This window comes from Ammospiza nelsoni, chromosome 6 (assembly GCF_027579445.1).
Source record: "Ammospiza nelsoni isolate bAmmNel1 chromosome 6, bAmmNel1.pri, whole genome shotgun sequence".
In the NCBI taxonomy this organism is placed as follows: Eukaryota; Metazoa; Chordata; class Aves; order Passeriformes; family Passerellidae; genus Ammospiza; species Ammospiza nelsoni.
The window spans coordinates 12,273,303-12,291,417 of record NC_080638.1 but is presented as its reverse complement, the minus strand read 5'-3'; the positions used below and the strand labels follow the sequence as shown (position 1 = coordinate 12,291,417).

Genomic DNA, 18,115 nt, shown 5'->3' with positions numbered 1-18,115 from the left:
CATGTAGCTGCAGACACTCCCACCAGGTACTCCCAATCCCATTCTCCTGCTCCTCACTGCTCCTCAAGCAGGTTATTTGACTCCTGTCTGCTCTTCTCCCACTTGGAATCCTTCTGGCCCCTTGGGATGTCTGTGTAGATGGCTCAGCTAATTGGACCTGTCCTCAGGGTGCATGTGGCACTTGGTGCCACGGGGCTGTGACACTCAGATGGCAGAAGCTGGTGGAGAGAGCATTCCAAATGAGACACTTTTCCAAAGGAACCTTCCCAAATGCTTCCTTCAGGGCTCCTAAAGCCTAGCTGAAACAAGATCTGTCACCACTACCTGCCCTGCCTGGACAGCAGAGACTAAAATACTCCACTGACAGTGACTGTCAAGAGCAGACTGGAGAAAAGTCAGTCAATCCCTGTGTATCCTGCTGCCACTTGCTCTATTTCCATGGAAAACCCAACAAATTGCTCATCCCACGACCATGAGCACCCACATCTGATCCCAAGCAATCCTAACTCCTGCAACCACCAGGTCTAGGCTGGAAGTTCATGCAGGAATGGGAAGAACAGTCCAGCACTGGTTTGTTTTCTAAATCAATACGATTTTTCAAATTTATTTTTTAAGAATTACTTCTAATATATCTTTCTCACAGAAGGAGGGAATAGGGAATGTTCTCATTCCATCTGTAAACAATGAAACACAGATCTGGGAAACCAGGGAAGAGACACAAAAAAGTGCATTTTACAAAATTATCAACTAAAATATATTTTACATGTATTACGCTTCAATTTAAATTCTACTGACTGCATTTTTCAGTTTCAAAAAATATTTCCATATCTAATAGATTAAAAAAGCAGGAAATCTTTTCATTAGGGATAAGACATTTCAGTTCATTTACATGCTGTTTGCACAACAGCATCAGCAACCACGTGAACCTCAATGTTCATGGCCTGAAGCAGATTCCACATGAGAAGAGTTCAGGTTTGTCCTCTCCAGAGCTGGACCAGAGCCTGTTATGGACCCAGGGCAAGGATAACTTCCCTGCTACCTGGAGAGGAGCCAGGAAAAGGTGGGAGCAGGGGGAGATGGGGCAGGAGGAGGAATTTCAGTGAGTTACTGTGTTTCCAAGGCTGGGTCTCACACCTGGGCCCAGCTGCAGCAGTGCTCAGGCTCACCTGGCTGGTGGGTCCTGCAGCATTCCGTGTCCAAAGCACTGCCAGGGAGAAATGGCCACTGCAGCTCTCCTGCTTCAGGTTCAGGGACAAAGGAGTCCCCATGAAACCAAACACATGGATTTAGAGCTTCCCATCACCTCCCACTCACTGTGGGGTGCAGCTGCTGCACTCCCCCCACGGCCGGGCAGCTGCCATTCCCTCCGTGTCACGGGCAGGAGCAGCTCCACTTCTCCAGCATCCTCCCTCCCTGCTTAGGGGAAAACCACTTCATATCCTCCCCCAGAAGCATCAGAGAGAGCAATCTCCCATGCCTCCTTGCACCCCTTCATCTGAGTGTCCCCACAGTGCCACCACTTCCCAACCAAATGCAGCCCCACCACGTCATTCCAAGAGACCCCAAGGCAAAGCTAATTATTCAGGAGAGATCTGGGCAATCCCTTTGACACCAACAGTATCTTGAGGTATAAGTGAGAGAAGATGCTTCACCTGACAATTCTTGCTTGCACACCTGGGATCCCCCTTCTTGGAGCTGGGTGTTCTCCCTGGGCTATGCAGGTGGGAATAAACAGGAATTTTCCAGCAGGAATCATCCACCAGCTGCAGGGAGATGCCTGCCTGCTGTGGCAGGTGCCAGACCTTGTCATCCCCTCCAGCCATCGCCTCCAGACACATTCCCCTCTTTGGTATGTAGAGCAAATCTCTGGAGAACTCCTGCATGCCTGAACTATTCCATGGAAGGAACTGGATGCCATGGGCTTTCTCTCCAGGCCAGGCAGGTGTGTGGCCACTGGAGCAAGGTGACAAGCCCTGTGTGCCCAGGGAGTACAGGGAATGCTGCTTCCACAGACAGGACATTAAAGCAGAATGGACACTTCCACCATGGAACACAAGTTCAGAAGCCCCAGAAGACTGGGAAAATGCAGATCCCTCGATTCAGTGGGCAGCTCCAGCCAGCAGGAATGTGGGTGGCACGGGGTCAGTTCTGCTGTAAGTTAGTGCAATCTCGGGCTGGGCTCCCAGCCTGGTGCAGTGACTCCCCAGGATGTGACACTGTCCTTTGGTTTGCTTTGGGATAAACTCCAAGTTAGCGTTGAGATAAGCTAAGGTCTGTCTGGGATCTGTACAGGTAAGGCAAGAGGCAGGACCTGCGGGCTCACACGGTCCATGCGAACCTTTCCCGATGCTCAGGTCCTTTCAGGAGCCACAAAGCCACTTTGGTGAGCTTGCTTGGACACCGGGATGAGTTTGGAGGGGGAGAGGCTGCTGACGACTTCAACAGCACTCCCAGGATCAGGACAGTCACATGGGGAAGGAATTTTAAAAAGCAAAAAACACACAAGCAAAGGGTTTGCAACTTCTCCCTCTGGCTTCTTCCCACTGCAGACACATGGGGACAAGCAGGGTCTGTAAATGACATTACAGGAAACAAACTGGGAAGAAAGAGAAAATCCAGGGCCCCCTGAGCCATCAGAGGAAGAGCAACACACAGAAGAGAAGAGGAAACATGGTTTTCCCCATCACAGCCCACTTTGTGAGCTCCAAGCTTCCAAGCGACGAGTGGGTGAGTGCTTGGCCATGGGAATGGGACACAAAATCCTGTGGGCTCAGTCAGGATACCTGGGACAGGACCAGCTCTAGCCCTACACTGCAGTGTGACACCTGCCACCTTGCCAGCTCCCTCTGCTCCATCGTGGAACAGACTCCAAGCCCCAGTCTAGGTGGTGAGGTGAGGGAAAAGACAGGAGAGAACAGGGTGGAGCAACACCTATCCAAGCATGACACAAGGCCCCTCTGCACCCAGGCAGCTCCCCAAGCTGCATTTTGAAGCTCTCACCATGGGAATCCTCAGAGTCTGTCCTGTGGAACCAAGGAGACTCTCCTGTCCTCTGCAAGAACTGGGCTCAGTTCAGGGCCTGAAAACCCCCGAGTGACCCAGCCAGACTCCACAAACACTGCACTGACAGTGCACCTTGGCGCCGTTCCCCCAGCCATGCCTCTGCACTGCTTCCTGGCTTTTATCCCCTGCAAACCCTCCCAATAGATGCAGCTCTACATACATATATAGATATAGATTTACTTATGCAAATCCCTATATCTATATACATATATTTATTTTTTTCTTTACGTATATATTTTCATTTATGCTTTTAATGAAGTGCTGTGCTTTCAGCTGCTGCCTCCCCCTCCAGAGGCTCCGCTCCTCGCACGCTCCCAGTCCCAGGGCGGAGCGCTGGGCGCTCCCACCTGCAGCAGCATGAGGTGGGTGACAGTGCACAGGTGTCCCAGGCCACGGTCGGCGCTCGGTGCCGCCCGCTCCGAGCCATGGCTGCGCTACTGCGGGTTCTTCAGGATGCGCCCGTGCCTGAAGTCGTAGACGTGACGACAGAGGAAAACCAGCTCGGGGTCCGTGTCCTCGGGCACCTTGCGGTGTAGAGGGGTGGAATACTCCTCCGAGGGAGGAACCATGATGGTTTTCCTGCCCGGGATCCCTTCGACTCGACGCTTTGCCAAGGCACAAAATCTGCAGGGCAATCACATCGGAAGGATTATCAGAGGATCCTGGAATGCTTTGGGTTGGAAGGGATATAAAGGCTCATCCAGTCCCACCCCTGCCAAGGGCAGGAACCTTTTACTAGGTTCCACCTTCCACTAGTCCAGGTTGCTCCAAGCCCATCCAACCTGGTTTTGGGCCCTGCCAGGGATGGGCCAGCCAGAGCTTCTCTAAGCCAGGGCCTCACCACCATCACAGGGAAGAATTTATTCCTAATATCCCATCTATCCCTGCCCTTTGGCAGTGTGAAGCCATTCCCCCTTGTCCTGGCACTCCAGGCCCTTGTAAACAGTCTTTCTCCATTTTTCCTGTAGGCTTCCTTGAGGTACTGGAAGGGGAAATTAGGTCATTCCAAAGCCTTCACTTTTTCAGGATGAACAATCCCTATTCTCTCAGCCTTTCCTCATAGGAGAGGTGCTCCATCCCTCTGATCAAACTGATGGCCTCCTCTGGACTTGCTCCAACAGGTCCGTGTCCTTCCTGTGCTGGGCACCATGAACTCATTCCCTCTCCTGCTGCCTGTGTCCTGCTGGGAGCCACAACTGCAGCTGCTGGGGGATCAGGGGAAGGGAAGGAATGTGGACAAAGCTTTGTTCAAAGAGAACTCCTGCAGGAAGCAACACAAGTTTGTATTTCCATACTGGTAGATATCGTACAGCACCAAAGATGATAGCAATTTAAAGAAAAAAAGGTTTAAAATCTTGTTTTTAGTGCTTTGGCCTCATTTTTGCTAATTAGCCCCTATTAAATGCTTATGAACCAACGTTTAGGAAAACAAAGAATTCAGGATGCCTTCAGGGAACATCTCTCAAAGGTGACCTGACCCAGAAGAGCATGAAAGAATTCTTGCCAGTAGCTGTTCCAGAAGACTGGGGTGTTAGAATGGAAAGGAACTACTTTGATCCAAAGCTTGGGGATGGGGGATTTTGTTTGGTTGGCTTTGTTTGGTTTGTTATTCTTGGGGTTAGGTTGGGTTTTTTTGTTTGTTTGGGGTTTTTAAGTGGTCTCAAAAGCAAGATCAAAATTCAACTTCTAAAGAGTTTGTACACCAGTTTGTTTTTAGAAATTCTAAGAGCAGAGCCCTGGGCAAGGAGCAGGCTGAGGAGGAGGCCTCAGGCATCCCCTCCATGGCAAGGCTGCACAGACCGCAAGATGCACCCAGCAGAACTGAGATTTAAAGCACTGGTTTGCATTATGGGTTTGTGCCCATTCAATCCCTATTTTCCTTCAGCCCTGTGCACCCATCACAGTATGGCAGGCTGGAATATGGATGCTGGGAAATTCTTAATGACAAAGCTGCAGTTCAATCACCAACAGCTCAACTATAACAGCCCAAGTCACTGCACCAAGGTGTGCTGCTGCCAAAATCCCAGGATCTGGTGTCCAGCATGAATACTGGCACTTGTATCAGCAGGTTTTTGGGTAGTCTGGCACCTGTGGCCAGCAAGGGATGGACATATAGGATCTCTTCCTAGCTCACTTAGATTTTAGCTCCAAGTTCCATGTTTTCCTGTACACCTGTTCCTGTCTTCCTTGAAACCACATGCAGTGGTCATACAAGCATCTATATTTGGGAGTCCCTTGAGAGGAGCACAAAGAAGCTGGGGAAGGGTCTGGAGCACCAGGAGTAGCTGAGGAAGCTGGGGGGGGGGCTCAGCCTGGAGAAAAGGAGGCTCAAGGGGGACCCTCTGGCTCTCCTCAACTCCCTGACAGGAGGGTGCAGCCAGAGCCTGTCAGACTCTGCTCCCAGGGAACAAGGGACAGGTTGAGAGGAAGCAGCCTCAAGTTGCACCAGGGGAGATTCAGGTTGATTATTGGGAGAATTCCTTCAGGGAAAGGATGGCCAGGCCTTGGAACAGGCTGTGGTGGAGTCCCCATCCCTGGAGGGATTTAAAAGCTGTGTGGATGTGGCACTTGGGGGCACAGACTAGTGGTGGCCATGGCAGCTCCAGGGGAACAGCTGGACTCGATGATCTTAAGGGTTATTTTCCAACCCAAAAGATTCCATGATCCTACACAATCCAGACATGTAATGGATGTGGAGCAGGAGAAGCTCCCTGCCTGCAGCAGAGCAAGGTCACTACCCGAGCTCCAGCCACAGCACAGCCCGCAGGCTGGGACAGCGGGGCTGGAATGGCCAGGGTGAGAGAGGCTGGAGGCACGGGGAGGTTTGGAAGTGCAGCAGGTTCAGAGCTCCACCTACCTGCAGTACTCTGCGAAGGTCAGCACGTAGCACTTCTCCTCGATGCAGGCGACGCTGTTCTCGTCCTGGTGCCGTGACGCAAAGATCTCATTCTGTGCGAGGAGGGAGGGGACAGACAGGTCACCCAGCTGGCCCGAGCCCCGGGAGGCACGGCCAGCTCCACACCCACACCCAGCCAGAGAGGGAATGGGGAGCCCTGCACCTTCACCATCACCAAAGCATGCCCACGGTGAATACTGTTCAGAGGCAGTGTCCCACGTAACCCAGGCACCTGCCGTGTGCTCTGTGCACCACATTTTATCCAGCAACAGTGAGCAGAGGACTCTCCCACCATCTCAACCTGCCCAGCACATTTTATGAGACTAAGTACTCCAATATCCCATGAATTTCCAATGTCATAAAGCTCTTCAGCAGCAAGGCCATAGCTGGCTGCACCCCTCGGTCTTCCCTTCCCTTCTGGGTTCTCTAATCCATCTTTATATCTTAAAAACTTAAAGAAACCCTTCTTATCCAACCACTTCCTCCTCCCAATTCAATTAAAAAGGCTGGTTTAGTGAGAAAAGTAGCAACAGCCTTTTTCAGAATCATGGAATAGAATCCTGCTATGGTTTGGGTTGGTATGGACCTTAAGGATTATCTCATTCCACTGCCTGCCATGGGCAGGGACACCTTACACTAGGCCAGGTTGCTTCAAGCCCCATCCAACTTGGCCTGGAACACATCCAAGGAGCATCAGCCACAACCTCTACTGGCAAACTTCTCTTCAGTTTTTCCCAGAGTAATTTAGGGAATTTGGCTCTGCAGCAGGCAGGATTGGTTATACACAGGGTAACCCAGACAGCGCCACTGAGAAGAATTTCAGGTATGGTTAGATCAGCAGAGATGACCTCTGGGAACATGGATGCCCTGTACAAGTCTGGAAGCATTCCCTGCAGGCTCCATTTCTGCTTTGCTGGAAGGGAAAACTCACAAAAGGGTGAACATCTGGGGACAGGGTTGATCAGGGACACTGGGAATGCCACACCTGCCTTCTGCACCTTGGGGTTCTGATTTACTCCTCGAGTCAAAACTACCTGAGTCACCCTGGCAAGCCTGGCCCAGCCCTCAGCCCAAGCTCTCTCTTGTTTGAAGAATTGTGTAATTTAAATGGCTTTGCAAAAATCTGGCTTAATTCCTCCTGGCATTCTCCCTGGACTGAAATGCAACTGGATACACTCACCTTTCATTTATAAAGTGCCACATTTTGGTTTAGGAACTCACCTGTGCCCTGCAAACGAGGCAGTTACAATTCCCTGGCTGCTCTCAAAGCCTCCCTCCCTTTTTATTTAAAAAAGTAATGGAAATTAAGAAAGCACCAAGTTTTTAAAATTGGGTTGAACACAACAGTGAATTCTTCGTTCCCAGTTAAAACCAGCTTGTTCTGTCACCCAACACAAGCCCATGCAAAGCAGAGCAAGGTGTGAAGTCACAGTGATTCACACGTTTTTTCTTTAAAAAGCAACTCCATTATCCTGGCACAGCATCCTCAAGCCAGACTTTAGTTCTCATCATAAATCTATGCAGGGCATGGATGATGCATCCACGTTTCTGTACAAAACTAACACGTTTTTGGAGTTTAAGAAGCAGATTAAGGGATTTATTAAAAGGCAGCACAGGACACAGGCACTTCAGTTTCCTGCAAAATGGCAGCAGGAGCTTTTGCATCAGGCTCTGCAGTCCTATAGGAATTAGAATGTGCTTTTGGAATGGTGTCTGATCTTGACTCAGTATAAACTTATTCTTCCTTACTCTTAAGGTAACAGTCAAAATTACTTTTTACTTAGTATTTGTAATTTTCTCAGATTAAAGGGAGAAACATCAACACTCAGCAGTTTCTGTTTGAGCCTCCATGTAAGGAACTCAGCAGCTTTTTTGAGAGCCCAGATTTTCTCCACAGGACAATAAATCTGGGGGAAAAGCCCAACTACAGGACACCACCACTCAACACATCTGGCAGCAGCTGCATCACAGCCAAGAGCGCTGTGCTGTACTGAGCGGGAGGCCACCCAGGAATGCAGGAGATGTTGGGGCAGTGCCCCTCTCCTGCTGCAGGAGCACAGAGAGCCCGGGATGCCCTGGCCCATGGGGACTCACCTGGTGCATGCTGGGGTTGCGGCCTCCCTGAGTGTGCTCTGGTCTGTAATACCACAGGAGGCTCATCATCAGCTCCCCTGCAACAGCACAGATGAAAACAAGTCAAGCCTCAGCTTCTCTGAGTGTTTTCCTACTCATTCCCAGCTTCCTCCTGCTGCTCCATCCCCTTCATTCCCACAGTGCTCACGGAGAGGCAGCTGTGGCTGATAAATATTTCATGCTGAACTAGGTGTCCCTTTGTTACAGCAAGAAGCTGCATGGAGTCGGTCATGTTGCTTTTCCACTACACTTTCGCCTCCTTCTACTCAGGTTACAACATCCCAAGGAAGTCAGGCACAAAAAACTCCCCAAAGATTCAAAAATCAAATGTTTTCACCTGCAAAAAAAAATCCATTCAGCACACAAGCTGGAAAAGATGCTCATCCAAAGGTGGGAACCTGTAGCATTGATTCCCAGGTTCAAGGCAGAATTGCTGCTGCACTGACACAACCACACTGAGCCTCACCATGCCTTGATTTGGGTCTTTTACAGAATTTTTGGGGTTTCTTTTCCTGATTTTTAAGCACAACCTCTACTTTAAAGCATTTGGCTCAGCATCCTTGGTCAGGGATTGCCTGTCAGACACCAGATCTCACCATAAGGCCCCACAAATCCCATCCCCAGCTCTACTGGGGTCCATCAGAGCTGCTGCAGAAGAGCCCTGTTCCCAACAGCTCCCAGACCAGATGCTGGATTGGAGCAAACAGCAGCTCCCCCGATGTTTGAGCAATGAAATAATACAGGAGAGGGCTGCTAAGACGGGCACTTGGCAAATATTCTATGCTTCCATATCCAGCAAGATTTCCATTTATCAGCCCCAGACGAGTGATTAAGGAGCATTTCAGTTCCTGAACAATCCAAATGGAAGCCATGGCGCTCATCTCCTCTGCATCACCCCGGTACCCAAACCAGCCTGCAGCTCTCCCTAGATCCATTCCTTCCCTGCTTCCAGCTCTCTCTGTCAAGCACACACACACACTGTGCTGGCACAGTACCTGTCTTGGGGTCCTCCCAGAGTGCAGAGATCTTGGCCACGTAGGGCATGGATTTCTTGCGGGGCCCGGATTTGAGGAGCACGGTGTCCCGCACGCGGATGATCTCCCCGTCCCTCTCCACGGCCTGGTAGCTCTTGCGCACGGCCGGCTCCGGCTCGTTCTGCACACACAGGGACCAAACAATCCAGTCAGCAGGCAAAGGGCGACTTCATGGCTCTCCTCCATGAGGGGCAGCTCACCAGGGGGACAGCACATCTCACAAAAGCTTTAACTGCTGAAATTAATACTCTGATTTCAAATTAAACCACACTCGCTCCTTCCATTCTGCACGCAAAACCACAAACTTCAGGAAAATCACCTTTCCACCTGCCTACGTGGAGGCCTGCTTTTCATTCCCATTCAAAGGCACTGAAAATTGTGTTTTGAATGCTGTTTCTCTGATACAAACATGGTAAAACCAATAAAACATGAAGTATTTGACAAAAGCAGGCAGGGAGTGGCAGGAAGGCTGTGGCACAAAGCCTTCCTTAGCAGGACTGCCAATGATTCCTTTGGACCCTCTGACAGTACAAAATAATCACTTTTGGGACTATGAACCAGGGGTTTTTAGCATGCTTTTGCTCTGAGTTTCATTTCAGAGTGCCTGAGCAGGATGGTTTAACCTCCTGCCAGATCTCCCAGGCAGGATTGGAAGCATCTTAAGGAGATTAATGCCTCACTGCTCCTTTGGGGTGTGGCAGCCTGAGGGGTGGATGCACAAGACCAGTCCCTGGCCCTGACAGGTTTCATTCTGGCACAGTCCTTGGCACCTGGACACAGTTCCAAAGGCTAAAGCTCCAAAACCTGCCCTGGCTGCTGCTCCCTGCAGCCTGAGGTTGTGCCACCACACCAAGCAGCAGCACAGATCCTTCCAGGACCATGGCCCTCCTTCCTCCTGACATCTACTGCATATCAGTGCCTTGTCCCACCTTCCCAGACACCACGTGGGGCCCATTTCAAGCTCTTATGCTTTAATAAGATGAAGGATATTGCCTTCTCTCACAATTGAAGTGGACTTGACTGCACCTAATTGAATTCTCTGGCAGGAAATCTCCCATCTTACAGGAAGCAGTCTCTGCCCCTGAATGCAACAAATGGGAAAGTACAGACAGGAAATCCCTGGAGAAGCAACTGGCCGTGCCACCATGCAAGTTACAAGAAAGGGGATTTTGGGTGCTAGAAAAATTCCACCTGGGAGCTACTACACTGTCTCAGTCCTCTATGTGCTGGGAGATTCTTGTGGGGCTACAGACACCCTAAGTGAGAGCCACCTCATGAGAGCTGCCTCTAGATGTGCCCCTTATAATGAGGCTACAACAACCCTCAGCTTCTCAGACAGGTTTGCCCTACCCAGGAGAAAGCAGCTGGAGGATGATCCCAGCAGGATGGACTCCCACGTGCCTCGGGTGCCACCCTTGTACATGCCGGAGCTGGGAGGATCCATCACCTTTGAGCTGAGGCCAGCACAGGAGCAGCAGGTTCTCCTCCCCTCCCAAACCACACCGTGCAAGGTAACACCAGGACACGCACGGAACAGAGCCAGCAGTGCCTCTGCTCCCATCAGGTTCTAGACAGCACCTAGTGACCATCTCCAGCTGGAAGAGGGCCCCACAACTCCCAAGCCTGCATGCCTGGAGGTTCCCAGGCGGCTGTCCCTGCCCAGTCCCAGCACCCAGACACGTACCACCACGTAGACAGCCTTTTCGCAGGCCGTGCCCACGGGCATCCAGCCGTTGGTGGCCCTGCGCCGGCCGATGCGCGGCTGCTTGGGGTGGGAGTGGCCGCCCGCCGCTTTGCTGTTGGAGGCGTGCAGGCAGCCCGGAGTATTGCGCAGCCCCGACTTGGAGCCGCTGGGGGGCTTGGAGCTCTGAGGGCATTCTCGGGCCATGGTCTGAGGGTCAGAGTTGGGGGTCTGCAGGTGAGGAACGGGCTCTGCAGCCGGCGGCACGCTGGGCACGGGACATCCTGAGAGCGGGTGGGCAGGCGACGCGGGGTGTCCTGCCACCGGGATTGTGAGGTTCAGCTGGTCCAGAGACTTGCAGCCTTCTAAGGGAAGGGAAGAAATGAGTCACGGATCTCATCTAGAACATAAAGCAACTACACAGCCGGGACTGTCCCACACCGTGGCCGCTTTTGCCCGAAATCCCCTTTATTGCATTATAGCTGTAAAGACTCTCCAGGCTGTAATTTCATTTTGCACTGTCACTGGATTGTAAAAGCAAAGCCATTTCTGAGCTTGCGTGTTCCAGTGCTCCGCAGATGACACTGCACCACAACAAACCCATCTGAATCCCAAGTAATGCCAGCCAGGAATACACACAAGGCTGGCCAGTGTCCAAAGCAGTTCCAGCCTGTCAATATGTATAAAAGAAATAAAAGGCTTATCGAAACAATGAGAAGGATTAAATCATGCTGCCAAAAGCAGCCAGCTTCTTTCAAAAAGCCAAATTCTACTAATCAGGGAAAATTGAGAAGATTCTCCGAATTAAGTCCAGAAAGATGAAACAAGGTGGAACACAACCACAAGATGCTGCATCCTCAGCAAAACTGTGTCCCTGCAGCAGACACAGGAACCTCAGCAGGTTGGAATTTGGCTGACGCTGCCTCTCAAAGCATCCCAGAAATACACTGTTCCACTCAGGAGTCACAAACAAGTCTCAACCCAGGCCAAGGGAAGAACCAGTTGTAATTATGCCCTATCAGCGGGAAAAGAGCTCCTGGACCAATACACCATGCACCCCTGTTCCCTAAATGGGGGACTGTGCTTTTTAGGGTGACCAGAGCACAGCTCCAGTCAGGCTCCAGGAGATGCCTCAGACCAGCGCTTACAAATCTGAAGAGAGAATTCCACCCAAAGCCACACAGCTCCAGCCAAAGAACTGCTGGGCCTCCTGCCTCCCCACCTTACCCTCCTTAAGGGCTGCAGCCAAGCCACTGTGGAGCTGTGAGTGCAAGGGATGCCACAGTCGTCCTCATCAATCAATCAATCAATCAATCAATCAATCAAATCAACCCCATGTAGCAAATGCCACAAGAACCCCAGGCACTGGCAGGCACAGGACACATGGAGCAAGGAATCACCTCTCAGGTATTTTGCTTACCAAAGCAGCTTTTAAGCTTGAGCTAGAGCAAGATAAAGCTTCACAAAAATCTTTACTGAACGTCAAAGTCCTGGTGCAGAACTGCTCTTGCTGGCACCCCTGGGACTCCTTCCTTGGTCACACACACTTCCAGCCTCTCCAATGGCACTGGCACTAAAGCAGCTCTCACAGCCTGTCCCAGCTCCTTTCCACCACTCTGCCCAACCACTACCCAAGATCACAGCCCAGTCCCTGGATTTGTATCACACAGACACTGATATTTCCCTACAAACACCTGGAAGACACCAAATCAGACAGATGTAACACAAAGCATTTGGCGTGTCAGGCTGGATCCCTCTCTGATGGGAGCCTGCTGCTTGCAGCCAAAGTGCTCCTTCAGTTCACTCTAGGGAAGGAAAATATTTCAGAGGTGCATAATTATATAGAAATCAATCCCTAAGGCACCATCAATATTCTCTGAGACCTCCTTATATTCTTCAATCCACAAACCAAAATCTCAATGATTCTGGTATTATAGGTTTTTAAATCCAAGTTGCTCCCAGCAAGGAAATCACAGCAAGGGAGATCTCAGCAGTGGGGTGACACACTAGCAAATACCCACTCCTGGAACTGCTGCTGCCCTTGCCAGCACCAGGAGAAATCACTGAATTCACAGGGAGGGCTGAGCTCTGGAAAATACTCTGTCTGCACTGCCTGCATCCTTCTGGCTGCACAAAACCAGAGGCACTAGCATGCAAAAGCTGAGGAACAAAGTAGACTGGTATGACCTCGGGGCACTACACAGAAACTGTCAGGCAAGAACACACTGCTGAGCTGGTTGTCTTGTGAGCACTCCCCTTTCAAGAGCTCTGAAGCCACCAGCAAGCCCTGTCTGGCTGCTGCTGTAGGAAGCAGCACCATGACAGCGGGGATATTTCGGGAAAACAGAAATTACACTTCAATCAAACACTCCTGAGCTTCAGCAGCTTCCTACAACGGGAGATGACAAAGCCTCGCTTGAACCAAAACTCCATCCACCTACCTGAAAATCTGTTCTCAGTGGGTAAGTCGTGCCAGCTCTTGGCTGGAACACGTGGTTAGTGGAAAGATCCCACGCTGGCACTCCCAGCAGCTGGAGAGCAGCCTCCTCTACAGACCAACTGTTTGCAGCACTGTCCAGCCTGGCGTTACAGCGCTGGTGTCTGATAACCCCCACACAGCACTCCACTTTTAAATATTTAAAAAGGTATTTTTCAATGGCAGAGGCAAAGCTCCAAGATAAAGCAGGAAGTCTGAAAAGCAGGCGGGGACAGAGGAGAGCCAGGCAGGTAAAGATATTTCCATACCCCCTCACCCCTCCTCATTCCAGTGCTTCATTGTCAGACAGAGAGCAAAGATGGGCTCAAGAATTCCCAAACTAACAGTGTGCCTGGCACTTAGACCACCACAGTGAAACTCCCTATGCAGCCCTGCCAGCTCTGATCAATCCATGGAATCCAAAAAGCCTGCAGCCCCCAGCTGGCACTGCTAGAGTCTAACAGCAGAGGCAATGCCTGCTTCTCCACAGGCTCTGTGAGGATGCCTCAGCCCCCAGAGCGGGGCTTTGGGATGGGAGTAACTCATCCTGGTGTGCTCCCGACCCTCGGCTCAGCGTGGCACAGCGGGATGGCGTGCAGGAACTGAACCCTACTCGTTTTACACAGATCAAAGCTCAGCCTCAGCTCCAGCGTGACAAACCGTGAGTCAACTTCTCGCTGCCAAAATCCTTTCACCGATTCTCTGCTTTCCACACCAACAAGACCTTTCAGTGGGAAAAACCCCCCGGGCAAAAAAACGGGGGAAGGGGAGGTGGAAGGCGGATCCCTTCCAAGCCGCAGCTTGGCTGTGGAGCTGAGAACTGCTCGCAGAGGGAACCAGCCTCCGGGCAAGCAGGCACCGCGCCGAGCCACCCTCTTCTCCCAGGAACGCCGGCCGGGATTTGCGTGCACTTTGCACCTTACCTGCTGCAAAAGGCATTTTGTAGGGGTAGCTGTTCCGTCCCGCATGCACGCTGCCGATCCTGCCCTCCGGCACATGCACCACGCCGCAGACGCTGTAGCTGCTCACGGCCGCTCCCTCCCCGCAGCAGTACGGAGAGCTGCACCAGTGCAGGGGCTGGAAGTGAGCACCTGATGGCAAGGAACCGGAAGATACCAGGAGCCCCTCGCAGGTCGCAGCCTGCGACAGCTCGTCCTTGGGATAAATGGAGCAGGGGGAATAGCCACTGTATCCGCTTTGGCCGTAATAAACATAAAACCCGTTCAACGGAGTCAGATCTGAGGACTCATAGAGACATCCACAATCCGCGTGATTCCCGGGCACAGGCAAGGGAGGGAACTGCTGCACGGGAAAGGAAGGCTGATGAAATTCCTGTTTGGGGGTTGGGGATTTCTCTCCAGGTCTTCCATACTCCGGCTTCATGGAAGCTTGTCCTCCCATGAGCAAAGGCAGTCTGTGGTAGAAGCCCTCCGTGCTGGCGTAGGAGCCAGACAGCGACTCGTAGGTGACGGGCTCTGTTGTCCCATAGAGCCTGGAAGAGTCCCGCTGCTCCCCTTTCCCAAACGTGCCCACGGTCTGGCCTTGCCAGCCATGCTGCCCATCCATTTTTAAGCTAGCCACTTCCTTCTTGGATTTGACACAGTTCTTCCGTCCGGCTTTGGCCCATTTGAGTGTAGATTTCGAACAGTGGTTCTCGGACTTGCCCTCCCCGTCCGATTTACTCCTCTGTTTCAGGGGTTGGTCTTTCTCGTGGGTCAGCTTCAGGAAGGCCACGGCATTCAGGCTGGCCAGTCTCTTTGGGGTGGGATGGTAGGAGATGGCACCATCCTCCCTCTTTGCCCCATCATCAAAGACCTCATCCAGCGAATGCTCGCAGCTATTGCATTTCTGACTGGGCTCATGCCGGTTCTTTCCTTTCCCTGTTTTCACAGCCGGTTTTTCCAGGGCAGGCCAGTTGTCACTGGCTTTGCACTGCAAGCCCTTGAGGGTACAGTCCCCAGCAGCCTTCCCAGAGTCCCTGCGGAAGCGCCTGCCGGATAACAAGCCATCGTCCCGTTCGAACAGCAGGTTGTTCACCGCCTCGGCGTTCAGCGAGGCCAGCCGGCGCTTCCTGGGCTCCGAGGGAGCAGGATCAAAGTCCTGCTCCGGCCCAGGATAAGTTACTGTGCACTTCTCCCCGGATGAGTCACTCTTGCCCGCTCCCACAGGCTGAACTTGTTCCGAGAACAAAGCAGATCCCAAACCCTCAACCCAGCTGGCAAGGTGCTTTTTTTTACAGCTCGGGGTCTGTTTGGACAGAGAGCCAGCCACATCCTCCAGCCTGGTGAGGAGGACCTTGCAGGTCTTTTTGCTCACCGAGGGGAGCAGCCGCCTCCGCAGCGGGTACGTCTTTCGCACTTCGCGCAAACTCTTGCTTTTGTTATTCCCTACAAACCCACTGGGACACTTTGGAGCCTTCGAGGCATCTCCGTCCCGCTGCTCTGCGTTGGCCCTGTCCATCCTCCTGCTGCCTGTTGGCGACGAGGCCTGGCCAGCAGAACCAGCTGGATGTTTCAGAAGGAAAAGTTGTTTTTTCCGGGCATGCGTCATAGGACCAATGTCCAATCCTGGGAACGAACGGGAGAAAACATCTATTAATATCGCTGAGAGGGTCCCATCTCCTCACAAAGCACCAACTGCCAATTAGGAAATATTTGGGGAAGCTTGTTTCTATACAGCAGAGTCTATTTGGGTGATGGCCAGTTAAGCCAATTAAGAGACAGGATGCAATTAGATGTGGTTTAATATTAAGCCATGGAACACGACAATAATTAAAAGCAAGGTGGTGATGGCAAATGCCACAGCAGCTGGGGAAAGCTGGGTCTGGACAGAGAGAGCCGTCCACCCAGCTCCCTCTTCCACTGATGCTGTTCCTAACACCTTACAAATTCCCATCAAATCTCCAAAATCTGAAGGCTGGTCCAGTGCACAGAGCAGAAATAACCCCCGGCCTGTGACTGGCTGCATGTTGATACAGGCAAGCTGTTCCAGTTTCATTTTCTGAGACAATTAGGCAAAAGAAAAACAAAAAGTCCACCTACTCAGGTGAAAAGAAAACCTGGGCTATTAAGCAGAGACCTGCCAACATTAATAAATTAAATACATGCAAATCTCTGTGCAGGTTGGAACCTGGCTGCCCACTGCTCTTGTCATTCCCCGTAGTTGTGTTTTATAAAAGTTGTGGGCATCGAACACCAAATCACAATGGGCAGGGGGGCCCCAAAGATACATTCATGGCAGGAAAAAGAAGTCTGGGCTTCCTGAGTTATTCAGCACCCAATTTTTAATTAAGAAATTCTTCAGTCTACAGCTTGGAGGTCCAAGGTTGAGACAGGATATGGCTGGGTGATACCAACCTAGAGACATTAAAAATGTCAGTGTAAATGAGTGATAGTGGAATAGATTTAATGAAGTCTGTCTCCGAGCACCAGAAACAGCAGCAAAGGACAATTACTTTCATTCAATGGTATTTACAAAATGGTCAAATTCCATTTATTGGCAGCAAAGAGCTGATCTTTTTATCAGCATCCACCTAGGATGGGTTTGCTCTTCCCTGCAATCAGGATTCAGGCTGTAACTCCCCTCAATTGACACTGGTCTGCCACTTTTGAGGCTTTTAATTAAAGCTCCTACTGCTTTGGCAGTGATTAGAACAAAGCTCCCGAATTACAAGAACTGTTCATTTGATATGGTTTAATCAAGCTGATAATTAGATTATCTATTTGAAATAAGCCCAATGTGTTTTAATTGCCTTACTTATATATGCATTAACTAAGGGAAATTCAGGAATTGAAACCCACTGGGGTTTGCATGGTGCTTTTTTAGATGTCATCCTCTTGGCAATGTGTTTTTGGGGTGACTGAGTTCCTCCACCCCCTTAAACAGGGTATATCCCGTGGCTGGTGCCCCAGGATGAGAGCTTGGTGGGGAACAAACACTTATATATGTCTACATTTTTCTTATTAGAAAATCAGGCTCTGGGAATTAGGAGGATCAAGTCAGACAGAATTTCCTCCAGAATTGAATTATTCTTGCACAAAAGGCTAAACTGACCACATGCAACCTCTGGAGTTTGGAAGAGGAGTAAAATTTTTAAAAATGGATCAGGCAGAGCAGGATTTGGCAGAGGCAGAACAGGTATCCTGCAGAATGTGCCCTGAGGAGGACAACTCTTCCCAGGCTATATGGACCAGTGATTTCCTTGCAACTTTCATCCTATTTTCTACTGTCCCTACTGAGAGACTAAGCCTCTAGTAAAAATCCCAAAATAAAAAGCCATGGTTTGCCTTAAACCCAGCATCAGGCACCTTGTTCTTCTCAGGTTTCCACAGGCAGGAGCCTGACCCAGCCTAGTACCACACATCCTGGGGCATTCGTGCTCTCATGAGATGGAGTAACTGCTACAAACTGGGTGCTGTAGCTGTGACTGTTCATGCTCTGAAGTTAGGAAAAGGCTGGGAGAGGCTGAGGGAAGGGGGTGTAAGAGAACTGGGATCGTTCAGCCTGGAGAAGCTTTGAGGTGACCTAACTGTCCATTCCAGCAGCTGAAGGGGCCTACAGGAAAGTTGGCGAGGGGCTTTGAACAAGGGCCTGGAGTGACAGGACTAGGGGGAATGGCTCCACCCTGACAGAGGGCTGGGTTAGATGGCATATTAGGAATAAACTCCCTGTGAGAGTGGTGAGACCCTGACACAGGCTGTCCAGAGAAGCTGTGCCTGCCCCATCCCTGGCAGGGTCCAAGGCTAAGTTAGATGGGGCTTGGAGCAACCTGGGATAGCGGAAGGTCTCCCTGCCCATGGCAGGGGGTGGAACTGTTTGAGCTTTAAGATCCC

The 18,115-nt window shown here is 51.1% G+C and overlaps 1 protein-coding gene across 1 annotated transcript in view; it reads right to left on the bottom strand.

Moving 5' to 3' along the window:
* Positions 1-575: 575 nt before the first annotated feature.
* The window catches only part of BAHD1 (bromo adjacent homology domain containing 1), a 35,097-nt gene continuing 17,557 nt past the window's right edge, over positions 576-18,115 (bottom strand). Inside the window, exons 2-7 of the mRNA XM_059475175.1 lie at positions 14,207-15,850; positions 10,811-11,172; positions 9,088-9,247; positions 8,054-8,130; positions 5,921-6,012; positions 576-3,687 (exon numbers count right to left, since the gene is read on the bottom strand). Of these exons, the coding sequence (XP_059331158.1) occupies positions 3,498-3,687; positions 5,921-6,012; positions 8,054-8,130; positions 9,088-9,247; positions 10,811-11,172; positions 14,207-15,833 (2,508 nt within the window). The 5' untranslated portion in view covers positions 15,834-15,850 and the 3' untranslated portion in view covers positions 576-3,497. The remainder of the gene's footprint in view (positions 3,688-5,920; positions 6,013-8,053; positions 8,131-9,087; positions 9,248-10,810; positions 11,173-14,206; positions 15,851-18,115) is intronic.